The sequence below is a fragment of the Spodoptera frugiperda genome, chromosome 20 (assembly GCF_023101765.2).
Source record: "Spodoptera frugiperda isolate SF20-4 chromosome 20, AGI-APGP_CSIRO_Sfru_2.0, whole genome shotgun sequence".
NCBI classification, from domain to species: domain Eukaryota; kingdom Metazoa; phylum Arthropoda; class Insecta; order Lepidoptera; family Noctuidae; genus Spodoptera; species Spodoptera frugiperda.
In genome coordinates, this window is record NC_064231.1 from 7,867,675 (window position 1) to 7,887,592 (window position 19,918).

The window sequence follows — 19,918 nt, forward strand, 5'->3', positions numbered from 1 at the left end:
ACTAATACGTTTTTTTATGTTATTATTCAAACATGTTGCCTATTTTACCAACGAGTTACCTAAAACCTATGAAATTGTAACGGAAAATAATATTTCATGATATTTTAAACTAACCTATACGAGGAAAAAATTATGTCAAACAATCGGACCAGAGACAACTACAGCTCCAAAATATTGCAGAATTTGTAGTTGTCAAAATACAAGTCAAGTCAAATGTGTGGTGTTGGTGTGAGAGGAAAACAGGACTAAATTACGGTTTATTTTATGATCTATGTCTAATTCATATAGAATTTACTGAAAGTATTTATGTCTTTACACGTTGCCGTAACATAAGAACACTCATTACTTTAAAAAACTGTTGCGTAAAAAATGTTATAATGGCTACCACCTCCGAAAATTGGTGGAGTCGCAGGAAAGGTAAATATTTATAATTTATTTAATAACTATTTAAACATTCTGTTAATAAATCGTTTAGATATTCAGATCAATACTCTAGTCACTTTGTTATTTAAATCTACTCAAATTGAACGTTTCTTGATTGGTACATGCTTTACACATTTCAGGTAAACAGAGTGATTTATATAAATTGGACACTAAGAATAAAACACCTGAAGAAAGTATAAAAGAGATAATTCAAGGCCTTTATTTGAAGAAACCATTCCACAATGACACCTCTCCCACCAACAAGACTAATCCTATGGAGTTCAAGTCAGGTCTTAGAGGCATGCAGAAGAGTGGATCTGATAGCCGTAGACTGTCCTACTTAAATGCCTTAGTCACACTATTATGTAAGGAAGACAGAAGTAATTTAGGGTTCACTCCTGATGAGCTGATGACTTGGTAAGAATACATCAACCTTACTTATATTTTATGAAAATATATAGTGCTCAACTGAGCCAAGGAGGTTAGGTTGTTCAATTCAATGAAAATGTTAAATAAAAACAATCTTAATTTGTGTTTGTATTAATAAATCATAACAAATATGTATATATGCATGTAAAATAAGAAAATACTAGCATCCAATGTTTGCGATAATATAATGAAACTTAAAATTGTTTACAGTATTCGTGTGAGCCTTGTAGATGAATCTATGGTAATAAGAGCCTCAGCCCTAAGAGTGTTACGATATTTAATCAAAACAGAAAGTGATGTAGCAACATTTAACAACTTGAAATTACCATTTCTAGTAATAAGGTAAGAACTATTTTTGTATTTATATTTCTTAACGTTTCATTCAAGTCTGTTTATTTTCAACCATCTGAGTTGTTTGATGCAAATGTAACTGTTTTCAAAACTTTTTTAACTTCAATGGTCACAATGTCAATGATTGCAGTCATTACACAAACTAGCGAATTGCTTGTTGCTTGTATGAAAAAATAATGATAGTTTATTTGCAAAAACAGAGTTTGAAACATATAAAATGTGATTGGAGCCTCCTTTTAACCAAGATATGCCTCTGTTAAGTGACTCGCTCTTGTATGTTTGTTTGTTTGGCCTAAATATATGGATAAATTAAAAAAAATGCCCTTAATGTTCTTTTAAAATGTCTGTTCAATCTGTGTAGCCTGTATTATATCATATCTGTATCATATGGTCAGTATTTATTTATGTACATATCTAAGCCATGCTTTGCATTGCTGTCTTTATGCTTTCAATTTAATTTTATGATCTTTGAAGAACAAGAACTTTGCATTATGTATTACTTTATTTTGTCAATATATTATAATTTATTTCGGTCTAAGAACTAAATAAATTTTTTTTTTTTTAGGTCAATGGATTTAATGCTTCGCAATGAAGAAGAACGAGCGCAAGCGTTGCGCGTGGTGCGGCGGGTTGTAGCCATAGTGGGGTCAACCCAAGGAGTTCGAAGACAACGCGGTGCGTTTGTAGAACAGGGTTTGTTACGGTGCCTCGCAGCCGTCGCCCGCGCAGCCAGTGCTGGTGACGGTACTGGCGATCGCCTGTCACGACCCGCCATCGCTACCCTTGCTGAGATCTGTAAGTAATGTCGTGATATTTCTTATGCTAGTTTGCCTTTGAATGAGATGTAGAATTATTTGTGACGGTGAGTACCATTTTAACCTCATCATACAGGGCCTTCTTTCATAATTTCTTTAGGATGATCACAAACAGGAGAACTTAAAATATAATAAAATATCGTGACCTAAAACATAAGTGAACTGATTTAAGAGATATTGTAAAGTGATCGCCTCATTTTCGCAGGTGTTCTCAACCCTGATATGTTCATATCATGTGGTGGTGTGAATGCTGTAACACGACAGTTGGCAGAATGTGCGACGCCTCGTATGGCCGAGGCTCTGTGTGGAGTGTTACTCCACGCTCTGAACGACCCCACGTCACGAAGATCCGCTCGCATTGACCTCATGTGTCTCAGTTCACCTTACTGTGATTTTCATTTCCGTCCAGCCGGTACTGAGACCAGCAGGTTTGTGTTTTATCTTGAAATATTCATGCAATAACATTAACAAGGAATATTAAAATAAGTAGTTATGATTAAAATGAGTATGGAAAATCCAACCACTTTTCCCTATTTGTATAATAGATTTATCTAACAATAAAAACAGTTTTTCAGGATATTGATAGCAAAGTTTAACCATAACAGAATACATAAAATTTTACCTGTTAGAAATACCTTTTTTTAAATAAATGTCTATTCAATCAGAGATGAACGCGAGATGCGGTTCACATGTAGTCGCCTTGCCCTTCTGTGTGTGCTGAGAAGTTGGCCAGGGTTGCTCCACTTCTGTCACCCATGTAGCACTGGAGGGCTGCGCGCTCTAGTCGACGCCCTCTATCTACCGCGATTAGAGGTTCGAGTGAGTAAACCAGATTTAAACCTCCTTTTAATTTATTGTTCAATAAAAAAACGAAAGTTTAATAATTCTATGATTTTGTTTCCAGAAAGCGATATTAGATCTCTTGTATGAACTAGTCGGATTGCCACAACCAGAATGGACAGATGAGATTTCTGTAGCTTTAGATGCAGTTGATCCATCTGACTTTCAAGTAAGTTTATTTTGTTCTAGAAATTTTATTCAATATGTATTATGTCGATGTTGGCGGGTTATTACATTAAATGATGTTTCAGGACTCCTGGCGGCTGAACGAAGGTTTCGTTGCCGCTGAAGGCGTTGCCATATTACCTCATCTTGGTGCTACGGGCCCTGATATAATAGAAATTCATCTTGCACTTTTACTTCAGTGTTTCTTAGAGGTAAGATATTTATTTACAGCATCTCAAAAATAAGCTCAGAATCAGAAAGCATTATAGCAAATATTGATATACTCTTATGTTATTTCAGGCTGGATTACTAGACGGATTAGCTGAAGTGATCGTGACAAGTGATACTTTTATATCGGTCCGAGCGACAGTGTTGTTGGGTCAACTATTGCATTTAATACACCTGTATCTACCTCCTCAAATATGTAGTATAACGCCTGCGCTGCCGACGCTGATGTCGCAGGCGTCGGCCGGCAAGCCGCAGGCGCTGGCGGCCGTGGCGGCGCTGCGCCGCCTGCACTCCATGCTCGAGGCGCGCCCGGCCAGTAGCAGCTTGTTCCTAGACCACATCATACAGTATTGTAGTGGTGCATTTAGAGAGAAAATAGAAGATATTACTAAAAGTCGAAAAGAAAAAGACAATGCTAGTATGGTTAAGCCTAAACCAGACGTTTCCCTCCATAAAGAAAATAGTATTGAATTTTTGAATGATTCTGATAATGAAAACGAGCCAAAACAAAGGCATAGTGTTGGCTCGCGGGCCGATGTTCCTAACAGAAATGTTGGTGCTTTAGTTAAAAGTAAAAGTGTTAGTTCCCGGACTAGCGCTGCAGTCAGTAGAGTTACTAAAACAGCGAAATTCTTCAATCTGTTCGAACGAGACAGCGACAGTTTGATTAGATGTACATTGGTTATGCAGAATAAAGACGGCAACACTTGGAATTGGGAAATAATAAGGACTATATTGAAGGTATGACTATTACTTAAATGGTTTTTGTATTTTTTGAATCCGAATGTATTTTAACTATGGAATTTTATTTCAGGAAAATGATAGTCCTATTCTAAATCTCAACGATAGTGGTCACAAAGCGTGGGTGACCCGTATAATTAATTACCTGAAGCCATCTTCCAATAAATATTCTCACACGGATTTGTCAAGTAGTTGCCATGGCCACTCTGCTACTCGTGCAGGTTGCCAACTAATTAGGCATTTATTGAAACATAATGATGTGAGTATAAGAACATTACTAATGTATTACTTTTATGGTATGTGTACTTTAATTAAAATATAATGAATAATTTCAGCTTGAATGCCAAAGATTGCTAGAAGAATTGTTCTTGGACGTAAGCCGTCAGATTGAGGCTATCGAGACAGGTCTGAAGGCTCACGAGTGTCTCTTCAGTCCACAACACATGTGTAACACTATGTGTCAGATGTACTTCCTATTTATCGGGCAACTTTGTCACTCACAAAACGGTTTGAGGCTATTTAAACAGACAGGATTGTACCAAAAGTAAGTCTTACATATTTTTTTTATTCATGGCATAGGGTTTACAAATAGATAAACGATTCACTGGACGGAATGGGTTACGTGGTAAGCAATCAACATTTTCAATGAACACTCGCAACACTAGAGGTCACAAGTGCGTTAGGCATTGGGATTGGGGATAACACCACTGATACCTCATTCAATAAAATAGTATAATAACCTGTCCTGTCTGTATAATAACCATAATCTATTGTCCTTATTTTATGTATAAATATTATTCTTACAGCCTCTTAGAACTATCAACGCGAACGCACCATAGCTGCTATGTGAAGTTAGTGATATCTAGCTTAGATTACACCTTAGACTCGTTTCCAAGGGATATATTAGCTAAGACACTAACATGCAACATTCAAGCCTCAAGACTGTATGCGACGCAATTTCTTAACGTCCTATTAAGAGCCTCTAGGAAATCTCGAGAATTAGTTCGGAGAAAAGCTAAATTGAAGAAAAATGTTGTAAATGACCACCTTAAAACGGCTCAGAAAGATAATAGCGATGGTAACAATGGTGTCGACATGGATACCTGGATCTTGCAAATGTTGGTCGGCCAAATAAAAGACGAATCTAAAGTTGTTGTTAAAACTGCATTCACGATTTTGGAAGAAGCTTACCATGTGCCTGTAAGTATTATTATTTAATACACACATACACATTTATGGGAAAAGTAATAATTAGTTTTACTAAATGGTATTTCTTTTTACAGACGTTTGTGGAAAAGTTAATAACAATGAAAGACACACTCTGTCAGAACTGTCACCTGGATAAAACCACGGAACCATCCTCTTTGGATTTTGGCGCAGTGAGTGATAGAGGGTACCTCCTTTGGTTGAGCCTTGAAGTAGCTGTGGCTGTTCAGTCGGTCGACGCGAAGTCCATCGCATTTCTCAAGAAACATCTTGATTTCTGGACCAAGTCTTACAATTATAGGTGAGTTTTGTTTCAATATGAATTTATTTTCATTGTATGTGGTTTTATTTAGGGTGTCATATTTTCCGTCATATATTGTACTTATTTTTCTTTAATTAGATAAAAAATAAATAAATAAACGAAACTTAAGCTTAAAATGAAACTGACTTTACTAATCAAATAATGATTAGTCATTAAATTAGCCTATTTTTTGTATGGGTGAAAATCATTATTTGACTCTTATTTTGGTTGAAAAAGTAAGGAGGTTATTACTGATTAAACACTTCTCTATCTATATGGTGACGTACCTGCGATCCGGCTATTATGTAAACCATTGTATGAGTTCATAGTATAATGCTACCCCTTGTGCAGGTACGTGCGCCTGGTGGAGGCGGGCGTGCACGAGGCGCTGGCGGTGAGCGAGGCGGGGTACGGGCGCGGCGCCCCGCGCGCTCGCCGCGCCGCGCGCCTGCCGCCGCACCTGCACGCCGCGCTGGCCCCCGCCGCACCCGCCGCACCCGCCGGGCCCGCACCCACACACAGACCGCACCCTGCTAGAGCTCTACTCGCCGCTGTCTTACCGGATCATTACAAGGTACGTCTTCTTATTACTATAATGGATTCTTTATCTATCATCTTATCATTCAGATTAACGTAACATTCGCATACGACATCGTGTTCTAAGCGTATCATTCCGTCGTTTTACTACAAATAATATTACAAACCTCATAAACATGCCTTTATAAGTTAAAACAGAATGAACTTTTGACCATCATTTGGCTCACAACGAAAGCACTTATTACTTTGGAGTTTCTATAATATCAAAAACTTGACAATTTAATGATTTTCAGATCCTGCAACGCAAAAAATGCGCTAACGAACAAGAGATAGCCGATATAAAGGCCTCGTTGTGGGCTGTGGGCAACACTGCAGTGACGTCACAGGGCCTCCACCAGCTCATGAGCTTGAGCAATGGGTATTTGGAGGACTCAGTCTTGGTACACATTGTACGGCTGGCTAAGTACAACCCGGTGTATTCCGTGCGAGCCACTGCGTTTTATGTACTCGGCCTTATTGGAAGCACTTACGATGGTGCTAATCTGCTTTCTGATCTAGGTAAAAATATTAAAAATATGTATTATCTTGAACATATCTTCACAATTTTACAATTGGTATATAAATCTTTGTTTATTTTTCTAGGATGGCTATGTGTTCGACACACTAGACACGATCAGTTCCCTGTGATCCCTGACGAGACGTTTTCAACTTTAGAACAAGGCATAAACGTCCACTACTACGTGACGTCACCGGAATGTCGGTACAATGTTTACGACACAGAAATGAGCGAACATTCAGATCATACCGATCAAAGTGTTGCAGAAAGCTTACATTCGGATACAACAAAGATTTATGGTAAAGCTGGGTCCATATCAGCGGACAATTCTGAGATTAAAGACCAAGATGTTACTGACCATAAAGGTTATACTGACGGGAGATCGGACAAAAGGAAATCCCACACGTTGCCTTCGCAAAGCTGCTCTAGTTCACACGACCGGCCTACGTTGTCAGAGTCGAGGACTGTCGATATACTCAGAGATTGTTCTACTTACGATCGTTCTGGAACCCACCGGGTACCCATGGCAGAGAACAGATTGGCAATAGGCAGAATGAATTCTCTAGAGCACGCTCACGAAGGCAGAGTAAGGAATACTAGTGAATCCAGTACAAGTGGAGTTAGTAGTTGTGATTCTTTTCTAGGGAAATACGCTATTCCGTAAGTGTCCTTAACAAATTGATTAAACGATTTTCGCCCTTATGAACTTGGAATAATTAAAGTATTGAATTGTTTGCAGTGACAGGGTTCTAACGCTGAGTCCTATACCGAGCTCGTCAAGTCTGTATGGCATGAAGAGCAGTAACAGCTCACATAGGCCGAAGATATCCGAACTACAACGACGTACTTCCACTTCTAGTAAGTTGGCACGAAAAAAACCTATAGACATTTATTTTGCTGTTTTAAATTGTTTTATCTTTGGAAATTTTTCAGATGTTATTAATTATTTATCTTTTGCAGGTTTTTCGGGTAATGAAGTAGCCAGTTCACCTCCATCTCAAATGGATATGACAGGTTACGCCACGTTGAAGTCACTTAACAGGCGGTATGTACCTATAATGTTGATTTTTAACTTTATTACAAAGGAATAAGGTGGAAAATCTATATTATATGTTATTTTTTTTTATTTTCTTTGTTTTAGGCCATATTTGTCTGAAAGCGCTGCAGGGTCGAGCGAAATGGACGATTTGAGTTGGTTACTATCGGATACAAACCGACGTACTAAACCTTTCTCGTCACTGAGGGACAGGGCCAAGTCTACAAAGGAAAGAATGGCGAAACTGAGGTAATTAGTTTGTCATATAATAAGATACACATATTTATGCTAGCTTCATTTCTTGCTCAATATTGAAATATGAATTTACTTATGAAAAAAAGTAAAATCATATTTATTGTTCTAAACCTTAAAATATACTAAAAAAAGACAATATACTGTCATGATACATTTATTTCACGACCAAAACAAATATTAAAACAATATTTATATTGCAGTCTACTAGAATACGATTGGAAACCTCTCCCACTGGGCGACCCGGGTCGCGGGGGCGCGGGCGGCGGCAGTACGGGCCGCGGGCGGCGCGCCACCGCGCCCTCCGCGCCCGTACCTGTACGTCTCGCACACGGACACACTCCCACATACATGGGGATCTGTCTGCCCAGGGACCTCATGGAACTGTTTCCTAGGTGAGTAAACACTACCACATGGTTACAAAAAAAAACCAATGTGATTAAGATTAATTTTCGTTTTCCGTTCTCCTTGGTGAATAGTGATATCCTTGTGACGGTAAACACTCCAATGTTCACCAAGTACTGCAATTTAAGGTTCCACTCAAGATTTGAAATGTCTTTGTGGCGTTGTAATGAATAACTCACTTCAAAGGTTCCTAGCTTAAAAGTACATTGGCTTATACAAATGTTATTTTACAGAGATGAAGACCTAAATGACGAGGACACTGACAAAAGTGATCACACGAAGCGTGATCGTCTGCCATCTTTCCTAGTAGACACGAGTAGTGCGAGCACAGAGAACAAGTCACGCGCTACACCTGATAGCCAAAAACTGGCTTCGCATAAAGGTAAGCTTAATACAGGATATGCATCAACTTACGCTACCTTTGTCATATTTTTTCATTTTCGACTTAATCTCAAAGCAAATAAAGTGAAAATTGTATTGAAAGAAATTAATTGTTAGTTTAATAAAGATTGATGTGCTCCTATTTATGTTATTATACATTTATGTGAATAATAAGTATTAACAGTAAAAATTCTGTTGTTACAGCCAGTTCAACCACAATAGCAGTTCAAATTCACAGAATGAATTCGGACAGAGGGGATAATAACGCAGACACATCAATCACAAGCGAAACGTGTGAAACTAATTCTCGAGTAACCAAAGAAAGGTCAAAACGGGTTGTCACCACAGTCAACACAGACGAGACTGGCAATAAAACGCCCAGCAAACTTGAGAAGATAGTCAATGAAAACAAGGAAAATGATAGTATAGGTACAGGAATAGAGAATCAGGATACAGGTCAGATAAATCAAGATCCGACTGGGGTAAAGCCTGTAGATGGTGAGAATGCGGTTCCAAGTGCTACGGAAGGCCCCGTAAGCGTTGGTTCATCTTCCTCGAGTAGGAAATGGAGGCATATTTCATCGGATTGTCTAGCATGCGTACGGACCCGTCCTCCGTCGTCCCATGAGCTACGTGAAGCTTTCTTTGCGGGTAAGAATCTTGAGTAGCTATAATATAACAAAACGCATTTTATTACCTGAATGGTTAGACATTTGCCTTGATTTGTCATGTTTAAAACAATATTTATTTCTAGGCATGGATGCCACTGGCGTGTATGCATCGGAACCGCGCAGTCCGACTAACGAGAAGCCGACAGTCGATCGCAACTCCGGCCCACAAGCAGAGTTGTTGCATCAAATACATTTCATGTCCAACCCTATACACTTGAGACAGGTAATTATTTCTTGTAATATTGTATCAAAAACGTATTTTTATTAATTTTGTGTACTTACTGTAAAAATAGAAAGTTCTAATTCCCTCTAACGTCTTTTACGATACATACATTGCTAAATATTAATCATTATTTATTCATTACAGGCTCGCTCAGTGCTGCTGTCGATGAAACAACGCCACCCAGAGGTATTCCGTAGTCCGTGTGTATATTCTGACGTGAGTGCCTTACTGGCAAGAGATACATACATGTTGTGCGCGCGACGGTTCGTACAGGAACTATTCCTGGATACTTCGTTCGAATGTTTCGCTTCGGAGCCACTCGCGGTGATGGCACGCCACGGCGTCGCGTCCCCGTCCGCGAGTGTAGCTCCCGCTATACGCCAATAGTATTTCGATAATTACAAACTTGTAAGGTCGCGGACTCTTTTTGTAAAAATATATGGACCCCATTTCGAAAGTATTTTCTTTCACATTTAAGTGTTGTCTGCTTTACTTTCTTGGAAAGTTGCACAGTATTGAACGTTAAATTCGACATAGTCGTCAACGAGTTTTTGACGTTAACGCTTTCGTTTCGTCTTGTATGAAAAGTTTAAGAAGCAAGAGTTCCACATCGATGTACGAGATGTGCGGATTTGGAATGAAATTTTACGAAATCGTATCTGCTCGTGAGACTTGATATTATTTTTATACAAACTATTGTATCGTAGAACGCGTCGTTCTATGTGCTGTAAATATTTACACGATTTGTCCAGCCTTGGTAGTAGTTCGCCACCTTACACGGTTCACTACGACTACTACTGATGTCTTACTTTATGCAGGTTTTGGTAATTTATAAGGTACTAATTTAATTTTTTTTCTGACTTACTGTTATTTTATTTTATAGCACTTGTATGGATTTGAATTAATATTATAGCACTTTAATATAGATAGGTTACCCTAAAATATTAATGTAAAAACTAGTTATCTACGATTTAACGTTACACAACAGTCTTCAATTAGTATTAGAAGTTATTGTTGCAGTTATACATGTAAAATAATGCTATTTATATTATTTTATAATGTAGGTCTTCCGATATTATCGGATGGATATGAAAATATAATTATGCGCTTTTGAAAAGTGTGCGTAGGTTTTGTAAATCTATAAGTTTTCATTTATAGTATGCAGTATATACTTGTATGCTATACAAGTGATTATAACTATGTATATAGAAATATTTGTTTAGCGAGGTTTTAAATGAACGTGGAATAACACTTATATGTCACATATTTTTGTTGACTTTTGTATATATCACTACTTTGTAATATTATACATTTTATAAACAAACAATGAAACACTTCTGTTACACTAACAGTAATTATCAAATTATAGTAACATTAAAAGCCGTGTGTCATCCCATGTTCATGGAAAATCTACAAAACACAAGCAAATAACACTACTAGCACAATAGACTAACTATAACATCCCTGAATAAACAAAATTGTAGCTTTATAATGAAAGTGTATGAATGCCTAACTAATTATGTAAATGGGATAGATTCCGCTAATTGCCAAGATCTTATTAATTACCTACAATTAAGTAATCGAAATGTGAAAATGCCGAATTTCTGTTTTTCTAACAAATGTTTTAATTTATTTTGTATAAGCACCTGAATTGACGTGATTGCCTTAATGTTATTGTTTAGTGAAATAACGAAACTATAAATTTGCTAGTCTCACATAATGACAATAGTTACTGACCCAGCCGACTGATAATTGCACCATTCCCACTGACTCCATAGTTTATTATAGCGTACCTATGCTCCAATCCCACCTGATACAACGATACGATATGTTCCCTAGTTCGAAGCATATTATTGTAGTTATATACCTACTACAGCCTTGTGTTCATTATTGTACTAAAGTCTTATGTTTGCATTTAATAGTACTTGTTTCTCTTTTTTCATTGTTGTTATTTATGGAAACTCGATCAGAATAGCAATTTAGTTTTACGTTACATGATATTATAAGTATTAATACAGAGCACGCCGGATGTCACATATGACTACTTGTTATGTAATCCTTTGTTAATGTTCAATAATAGTGTGTAATCTGAAGTAGAAGTAAGTTTAAATACCACTCGTGGATTGTTATCGAAGAGTAAACTGTCAGACGCAGCAGTATTTGTAGAGGGAAGTTCTTGTATGCTAACTAGTGTAATAATTTATGCATCCTCGATATCCTGCATTTATGAGACTGTAACATTTAATATGAATATCAAATAATAACCTCGTATTAACTGCTACTCTCCTGTTAAATACTAGTTCTAAGAGTTGATCCTGATGCCGAATAAATAAAACTGTAATTTTCGAAATTCGTAATTGCATATCGAATTAATTTATCTTTAGTAAAAGAATGAATACGAAAAACGTGCCATCGTGCTGGTTCCTTTCAATTATATTAACATGTTACATTACTCTTAAGTACCAACCTTCTATTATGCCACTTCATTACAATAAATATATTTTATAAAGTATTGCTTGTTTTATTTTATAACGTTAACATTAAAATAATGTGGTATCAACCGTACAATATTAAAGCACTAAGATACTAAAAGTACTAAAACTCTTCCTCAGTGACATTGGCGCCGCCAGGGTTATTTACATGGAGGTGCACCTGAGATTTTTGCAAAAAAATCTATATATATAGTTATTCAAAGACACAGCGAGATTAGTCTAGCTAGGACCTCAAAATTTTGAGATATTGCAAGATTTTCAAGTGCACTTTGACAAGATCAGTCCTAAGTTATCCTATCCTTGAAATCCAAAACAGTACTCATCTAATTATATTAAAAAAAAAATTAAATGGGCACAAATTGCAAGATTTAATTGCGAGAGCTAAAGTAATCCTCGAAAATTATTACGTGGTGTGAAACTCAAACAAATGAGAAATCCGATTGGTCTGAGGTCTATGAAGAAGTGTTTTTAATACCTCATCGAACGAATGAAGGAATAGATAAATCACCTCGAATTCATATTACTTGGGGGTTAAGTTAAAAAATTAATAAACAAACTCCTGTGTCATAGTTACAAACGTACAAATTCACATAACTAAGTAGGTCATCATCCCATATAAACCTGGAACAACAATGTTTTGCTATAAACTGATGTTCCATGTGGGAATTGAACCAGCGACACGTTGCACAGCAGCTAGCCAGTGCAACCGCTGCGCTATTTATCCATGAACTTAACAGTCGGTCACAACAACTAGCAATAAAAAATTCGCGACCATTTACTGTTATAATTTTGTAAAGAAGTTGAAAAATACACACTCATTACATCACATCAAAAGCCTATAAGTACCCGCTGCTGAGCAAAGGTATCTTCTTGCACGGAGAAGGTTTGAACATTAATCACCACGCTTGCTCAATGCGGGTTTACTCCAAGATACGAAGCATAGTAAAACGAGTAGATTCCGTTAAAAATATTACAGTACCTAAATATTTAGTTACATATAGGTACATCTACGAAAAGAGGTATCTGTACCAATGTAGCGTTACTATGTAGTACGCAGGTGCACTGCGCAGGTACATCTCGCGTCGATATTGATGTATTTATTTTATTTTAGAGTTTATACTGGGAAGCCACCCAGAAGGAAAACATCAAAATATATATCAGTGTTCATTCCAAGTGTTTATTATTTTCCAAGTGGTTATTTGACTATATGAAAGACTATTAGAAATGGAAAACAATCACACGTATAGATATGCTGCCGGTCACCGTTAAATGTTCCGTGAAGTTTTAGAGATGAATTATTAAGCTCTTGTATTCGCACTGATATAAATAAACTGTTGTGTCGAACCACTCTTGCTCAACATGGGAGATAAAAAGGCACCAGCTCTTGCTGAATACCACCAGTGGACGAAAACTGAAAAGTTTAATTTATTCACCGCCTTAAATACCGTTGAGCGTAAAGAGTTTAGTAAAATCCGTAAAGAGTACGTCCCGACGAAAAGTGAGAGGCAGATCCAAGCAGCTATTAGCTACTTATCGAAGAAGGCGTACCAGCACCGGGATTTCGTTAATTATCATAAGTCGCAGTACAATACCAAATTTAAAATTAGTGTACTGAATAAGTGGACGAAAAATTTAAAGGGATCCATTCCTTCTCAAAACCTCCACACAGAAACAGCAACCGCATTGAAGATGATAGCGGACTGTGAGAATATACCACTTTCGGCATTTACTGATGGTATTGATTTTAGAGAAGTTTATCGTCAAATGGCAAACGTTATGGAGGGGAAACCACTGACCGCAGATCCATTAATTTTGGCAGTATTGAAAATATGTATCACCGAAACTTATTTAGCGAGTAAATCATTCGTTAAGGGATCTGTTGCTATCAAGAATTTGATAAAAACATTGAATCCAGATTCGTCTTTTGCAAACTGTCCCAAACCAACTGATGATCCGGAGTTGAGTGTCCTCAGGCAATTAGCTGCACAAAAATGCTACAACCCGCTGAATATACCAGAAGCTTTTTTAAAGCCGCAAACTTTAGATACAAATAATAATAAGAAATAAGGAAATATCTTTTATGTCCGTCGGCGCCTGGTGTCGTGGTAACGAAGAGGACCCAGTTGAGGTTTACCAGTGGATGATAACAATGTTGTTGTTGGTCAAACAAATCTTTTATCACAGTAGGTAAGTCCTAATCCTTATTATTGGGTGCACCAGTGACTGTATAAACTTATATCCCTATATTTTATATTTCTACAATGTTGGTTTTCATAATTTTTGAATATATTTTTGGTTTTATGCCAAAACTTTTAAGATTATAAGGAAAAAGGCTGAAAGGAAGAGTTGTTAATTTTTTTATATACCTAGACTTTATTATATATTAGGTTTTAGTAAAAGAATGTAATTCTTCTTTCTGTCCAATTAGATGAGATTAATAATATAATTATTATTTATGCTATTTTACCTATGCTATGTATATTGCTCAAAGATGTTAGGACAGTTAAATAATGTGGTACAAAATACATACAAAGTACAAATCTTTAACAGTTTTAAATAAAAAATAATAATATGGTACAAACTATTTTTTAAAGTCATGAGTGTATCATTAAGCTAGGTACATACTTACCTACCCGCCAATATTTTATAGGTACTAGGTAGGTAAGTAGGTACTTATACGTTTTGGTACATACATTTTTGTATTATTATTTACTTTTTTATACATTACTGGGTAGAAAACTCAAATGATTTTGACTGAAGTTGAATGTGATACTTTTGTTTTTTTACTTATAAGTTTTTTGGGATTACCTAACTTATGACTAAGTACAAAATATAGTTCAACTAAATGTTTTGAATTTTGTTGTTGTTCACGAGACTGGTTACCTAAGTTTATACCTATTACAGCGTAAATTTTACATGCTTGGCATCATGTAGAAAAGCAATTTATCCTTAGGAGTAGGATCATGGAAATAAACAGGTGGCCTACCTACTAAAATGTAGGTATTTACTTAACTCTCTACATCTACGGTTAAATATGTTTTATTAACTCAGGATTTAGCTTCTTGAATATATATACTTACTAATTATTGAAAATTGGGGCCAATGACCTCACGAACAGCCTAGTCGTCTTCCTATTACCATGTATCGCGCGGGCGTGGGCATTACTATTGGTTTAAAGTCGTTTTCGAGTGCAGATTTTCACCATGTATTTTTTTAATTTTAACAATAGACTGACACGGGTTGTTGATGATGATAATTATATCAAAGCTTAGCTTAATTTTAGCAAAGAGCTAGACAAATTCATATCGCTGTAGGAGAACAATCATGAAAAATTCACGCTGTAGATAATTAGGTATGAGTATTAATTATTATTGTAATAAAAAAATAATTTGCCGCAATAGGACAAACAGTGTAACATGTTGATAATTAATAATAGCCATTTTTAGATCCTATCTGGGTGTTTATATTTGTAGTTTTTCTGAATCTAAATGTGATGTTCATTGGTGTCTATCTAATAGCGAGTAGTGTTATTTAAGACTTTTATGAAATTCAATTTCGAATTTGTAGAAGTAGACAAGTAATTAGATATTTTATTTGTAGAGAAATAATTAAATACTATGGATATACGAGTATATATTAAATTGTAATTGTCCAGATAAAGTAGGTAGGTATTTAAAACTTTTATGATGTTATATGTATTATATACAACCCGGGTCTTTTCAAGGTCAGAGTAAATAGTTACTTTCTAAGTCTGTGTGCTCCATCTTTGGTCACATCTTCGCTTCGGCCAAACGCAGACTTACCAACGTTAAAAAAAATGTTATTTGAAAGTACAAAGTTTTTAAATGTGTTCATAAAGTAGGTATATGTTACAGGTACATACATATAGCCTTACATATTGATTGATATACTTACATACATAAGGCCCCTATAATGCAAAACAGTAGTACAAATTTTCCACCAGAGATGTGCTATGCTTCGTTGCTGTGGATGCGTTTGACTTTCACCAATCATATTCATTGGTACACATGGCTTAGCACAGGTGGAAACGGGTTCAACTAAGATATGTTTTTATATAGAAAGATGCGTGCTATATATGGTCGCGAGTGGTGTAGCTATATATAGAGCAAAGTATCTGCATCTACTTTGCGGCGGCGCATCTTCATAGCATATCTTACTCGCACAGCTACATAGCTTAGTATCAGTGGAAACGGTCACATAGTTTCACAGCTTAGCATTAGCTAAGATAATGTTTTCGGAGCATAATAACACAGTGGTGGAAAAGCATCCTAATACTTAAATTAAATTTGTTATATACATGATTATGCTACTTATGATGAAATACATATTAAATGTCTGGCCGATCTTCGCTTCGCTGTCCTGGCAGTAAGCGGGTTTAAAGTTCAATTAAAAAACTGAGTCGAAAGTACAAAGTATTTAAGGTGTTCATAAAGTAGTTATATGTTACAGGTACGCATTTTTTAAGCAACCGTTGAAAAGGGTCTTAGAATTTACAATTTTGACTTATTTACCCTTTTTCTATCCTCTGTCTGTTAACTTAATAAATCATAATACTTGATATCAATAATGTTGGTACATATTTACTTACTAGTCAAATAATATATTTGGCCTGGGCCTGATTTTACTTAGGTACGTAGTATGTACTTATCTATGGGTATAATATAACAAGTTTTCTTTCCTGACGCTATAACTCCAGAACACACGAACCGATTTCCACGGTTTTGCATTCGTTGGAAAGGTCTCGGGCTCCGTGTGGTTTATAGCAATTCAGGAAAAAATCAAAAGAAAAGCAGGAAAACAGGGAGAATCATTGGTGGCGAAACGGAGTTCGCCGTGTTTGCTAGTATAGTATAAGAGTACGTATATGTAACAAGGTATTGTAAAAATATTATTAAAATTGACAAAAAATTATAGCTACTTATGAGAATTTTCTTCAATTTAAAAATAATCTATGGTAGATAGAAGTGTATGTCTATTGCATTACGCGTGTATGTGCAAATTTATGTGCTTTAAAAGTGGTAGAAATAGTGTGTTCCAATCTAGTAAGTATTCTATCGAATATTAAAACTGCCTATACATTTTTAATGGAGGCACATATTAGTTACCACTTCAGCCAATTAAAACGTGTTATTCAAATGTGTTCCAATTTCTTAATATCTATATGTCTATCACTGCCAATAATAACTATGACCTTAAAGGAAAAAATAAATAATTAAACAAAATAAAATCTATTGTTTTATTACACCCTTTGTTAAGTTTTTTTACATAAAAAGGATATAATTATAGGTAGAGAGGTATAAATAATACATAGGTCGGTGTTTACCTATGTATACAATAGATAGTACTTACATAATGACCATAATCAGGTCTGTAATGTCTGTATCTATAGGAATAGATACACGTGGAATACGTAAATGCGACATTTATAAAATTGATGGCTATTCAGTTACCTACCTATTTGAAGCCTGTTTCAGTATCTAGATATTTTATGTCACTGCCCTGCGGCATTTTTACAGTTAAGTACCTAAATCTTATTTCAAACTTATACATATACAGAACTATGTAAAGTTGGTACATACAAAACATATCATAACTACTTGTATAAATAAGTAAATACTTAGATATAGCGAGGTAATAAAAATAACTTACTATTTCTATAAATATTTAGTTAAAATAAAATTAGCCTAATACAATTTGCAACGCTTTTTATCCGATCAAGGGTCCATAACTTAAATATTTTATTTCTTACATTATAATAATATGACTCTGTCCACAATGTTATGAATTCAACCATTCTATGAATTTGCTGAATAACTTCAGTGCTACTTTCACAATCCTGTCCCAGAACCCTGGCTCCTCTTCTTCGTGCTGGCTTGATGCTGTAGGGTATTCATCGTCAAAGTTTTCCAGTTGCCTTTTCTCTCTATGTAGGTCTTCGATACTGTCAAAGTCAGCTGAGCAAAAAAAAAACAAGAAATTATTGTAAGTTACTATCTTCAAAGACTATTTGAAAAGGTCAGAGACCAGGGTTCTCCATGTGGGTAGGGGAGTTATCGGAAGGTTTTATGAGTTAATCTCCAAAAAACCGATAATGCACTGCCAGCTCTTCTGTGGTGTCGCGGATCTGCTAGTTTGCCATTTGGGGATAGCGACAGGGATAGGGATCATTTATAAAAAATAATTCTGGGCTTAATCATGATAGTAGGTAGGTAGTACCTACCTACTTGATACCCAATCGGCACTGGTTCGCAATCGGGCTAATTGGGGTAAACTGGACCAACAAAAATATTGTTTTATTTTACCTTTTTAAACTGACTAGGTAGGTAATACACTACCTATCGAAAAAAAAACGAGAGGTCACTCACCTATAAAACTAGGAGAATCAATCGCAATCTGAAACAAAATTAATTTTATTAACATTTGAATATGAATTTGTCACTAAGACACGTTTCAATCGATGAGGATTGGGGACTTGGAGACTGTAGGTACTTAAGTTCTTGTTTCTTGGATTACAAAAATTGACAAAAAGCAGAGCAATTGCTAACTATAAACTCATAATTAAGGGCGTGTATCTCAAAGATAATAGGTAGGTAGAATATTTGTTGTCTCAGTAAATACCTACTAATTATGGCATCAACAAAACACAAATACAAATTATGTAGGATGATTCTGAATATTTATTATAGGTACTTTTAGGAAAAACTACTTCAGGAAGATGTTGATATTATTCGCACAATATTCTTTTTTTGAGGGGGGAAAATCATCCGATGACTTTTTCCGCCTTGGGTGTAAGATCTCTCTTTCTCTGAAGTGAGCTTGAGTTTGACAATTTCGAGTCAGACTCTAACTACAAACAGAGAACCACCCCGTTCCTACTGCTGCCATACGAGCAAGAGTCTCGGTAACCCGTTGGGTCATCCGCAGCTCCGGACTCTGAGGATACCTAAGCGCGGGATTCTAAGACATAATCAAAACAAAATGACAGCGGAATTTAAATTAAAAATCAGTGAAATATGTATTTAAAATTAATTATCTAATCAATAAAACACTCACTTGGTAAGCCAATACACAGGAATAGAATAAAGATGAGAGAGCTACTGTCAGCAGTATCGACCTCATGTCTTCGGTTTCTGTCACCACTTTGATTCACCATGACTGTGAACTTGGCTTTTATACGAGGGCGTGGCTTCGCTTGATTGTGGCGGAAAATCATGATTTGCAGTATCATCACTACTATAGTAATCATTCAGAGCCCTTTTTAGAGTTCCTTGTTAAAAAATGAAGGTGCTGAGTGGAAGTCAGTGAAGGTAGTGGCTTCATAATTCTAATGAACGAAACTTGGGTGGACTGAACAAAGTAAAGTCTGCACGACTAAGGAAAGGAATTAAAAAATTTTGGTCTTCAATATTATCCATATCTTTAATTTTGGCAGCGACAAATTCCATCTGCTGCTGTTGCTACACTACCGTCTCGCCTGATAGAACGATCTCTCGTTTGTAGGAAGGAATCAGGGAACATCACACTATTATTCTTCTAATACAATTATAGATAACTATATTACAAGGTACCTATTTATTTAATGAGCCAGTCTGTAGGTATTTGATTACATAGAAACTAGTTAGTTTATAGTTAGTCTGGGCGTTTTTAAAATTGTCTACTCAAGACAAGCAGGTACTAAACTGTTATTGTGTACTTAATTACATAGCTGGGAGGTAAATAGCTAAGCATCTAATTGCATGCTGCAGTCCAAGTGATATCCAGCAATTAAATGAAGAGTCTTTAAAGGTTGATCAATTAATAGTTAACAATGATAGTTAAAGTTTAAATTATTTAAATTAAATAAAA

The 19,918-nt window shown here is 36.0% G+C and overlaps 2 protein-coding genes across 2 annotated transcripts; one reads left to right on the forward strand and one right to left on the reverse strand.

Annotated features, from left to right (window-relative positions):
* Positions 1 to 175: 175 nt before the first annotated feature.
* Positions 176 to 12,072, forward strand: LOC118281623 (rapamycin-insensitive companion of mTOR). The gene is made up of 24 exons (XM_050701288.1): positions 176 to 417; positions 564 to 840; positions 1,063 to 1,194; positions 1,769 to 1,998; positions 2,224 to 2,446; positions 2,684 to 2,837; positions 2,923 to 3,027; positions 3,110 to 3,235; positions 3,324 to 3,992; positions 4,066 to 4,251; positions 4,328 to 4,536; positions 4,799 to 5,192; positions 5,276 to 5,499; positions 5,851 to 6,073; positions 6,330 to 6,594; positions 6,679 to 7,252; positions 7,332 to 7,450; positions 7,553 to 7,637; positions 7,734 to 7,877; positions 8,084 to 8,275; positions 8,519 to 8,667; positions 8,871 to 9,317; positions 9,421 to 9,560; positions 9,705 to 12,072. The coding sequence occupies exons 1-24, from the start codon at positions 378 to 380 to the stop codon at positions 9,945 to 9,947; spliced, it is 5,550 nt and encodes a 1,849-aa protein (XP_050557245.1). The 5' UTR covers positions 176 to 377; the 3' UTR covers positions 9,948 to 12,072.
* A 5,689-nt stretch (positions 12,073 to 17,761) lies between these two features.
* On the reverse strand, positions 17,762 to 19,280 carry LOC126911933 (uncharacterized). Its single transcript, XM_050701293.1, has 3 exons — positions 19,127 to 19,280; positions 18,439 to 18,466; positions 17,762 to 18,027 (listed from the first exon to the last, which is right to left on the reverse strand). The coding sequence occupies exons 1-3, from the start codon at positions 19,190 to 19,192 to the stop codon at positions 17,852 to 17,854; spliced, it is 270 nt and encodes an 89-aa protein (XP_050557250.1). The 5' UTR covers positions 19,193 to 19,280; the 3' UTR covers positions 17,762 to 17,851.
* Positions 19,281 to 19,918: the final 638 nt, after the last annotated feature.

What these genes read in the sequence shown, in the direction of transcription:
- LOC118281623 (XM_050701288.1), top strand. Translation starts at nt 378, where the DNA reads ATGGCTACCACCTCCGAAAATTGGTGGAGTCGCAGGAAAG. An exon ending in TACCGCGATTAGAGGTTCGA is followed by an intron (nt 2,838 to 2,922) that starts GTGAGTAAACCA and finishes TTTTGTTTCCAG; the next exon opens with AAAGCGATATTAGATCTCTT. An exon ending in TACTTCAGTGTTTCTTAGAG is followed by an intron (nt 3,236 to 3,323) that starts GTAAGATATTTA and finishes ATGTTATTTCAG; the next exon opens with GCTGGATTACTAGACGGATT.
- LOC126911933 (XM_050701293.1), bottom strand. Translation starts at nt 19,192, where the DNA reads ATGAGGTCGATACTGCTGACAGTAGCTCTCTCATCTTTATTCTATTCC. An exon ending in CCTGTGTATTGGCTTACCAA is followed by an intron (nt 18,467 to 19,126) that starts GTGAGTGTTTTA and finishes ATTTTGTTTCAG; the next exon opens with ATTGCGATTGATTCTCCTAG. An exon ending in TGATTCTCCTAGTTTTATAG is followed by an intron (nt 18,028 to 18,438) that starts GTGAGTGACCTC and finishes TTTTTTGCTCAG; the next exon opens with CTGACTTTGACAGTATCGAA.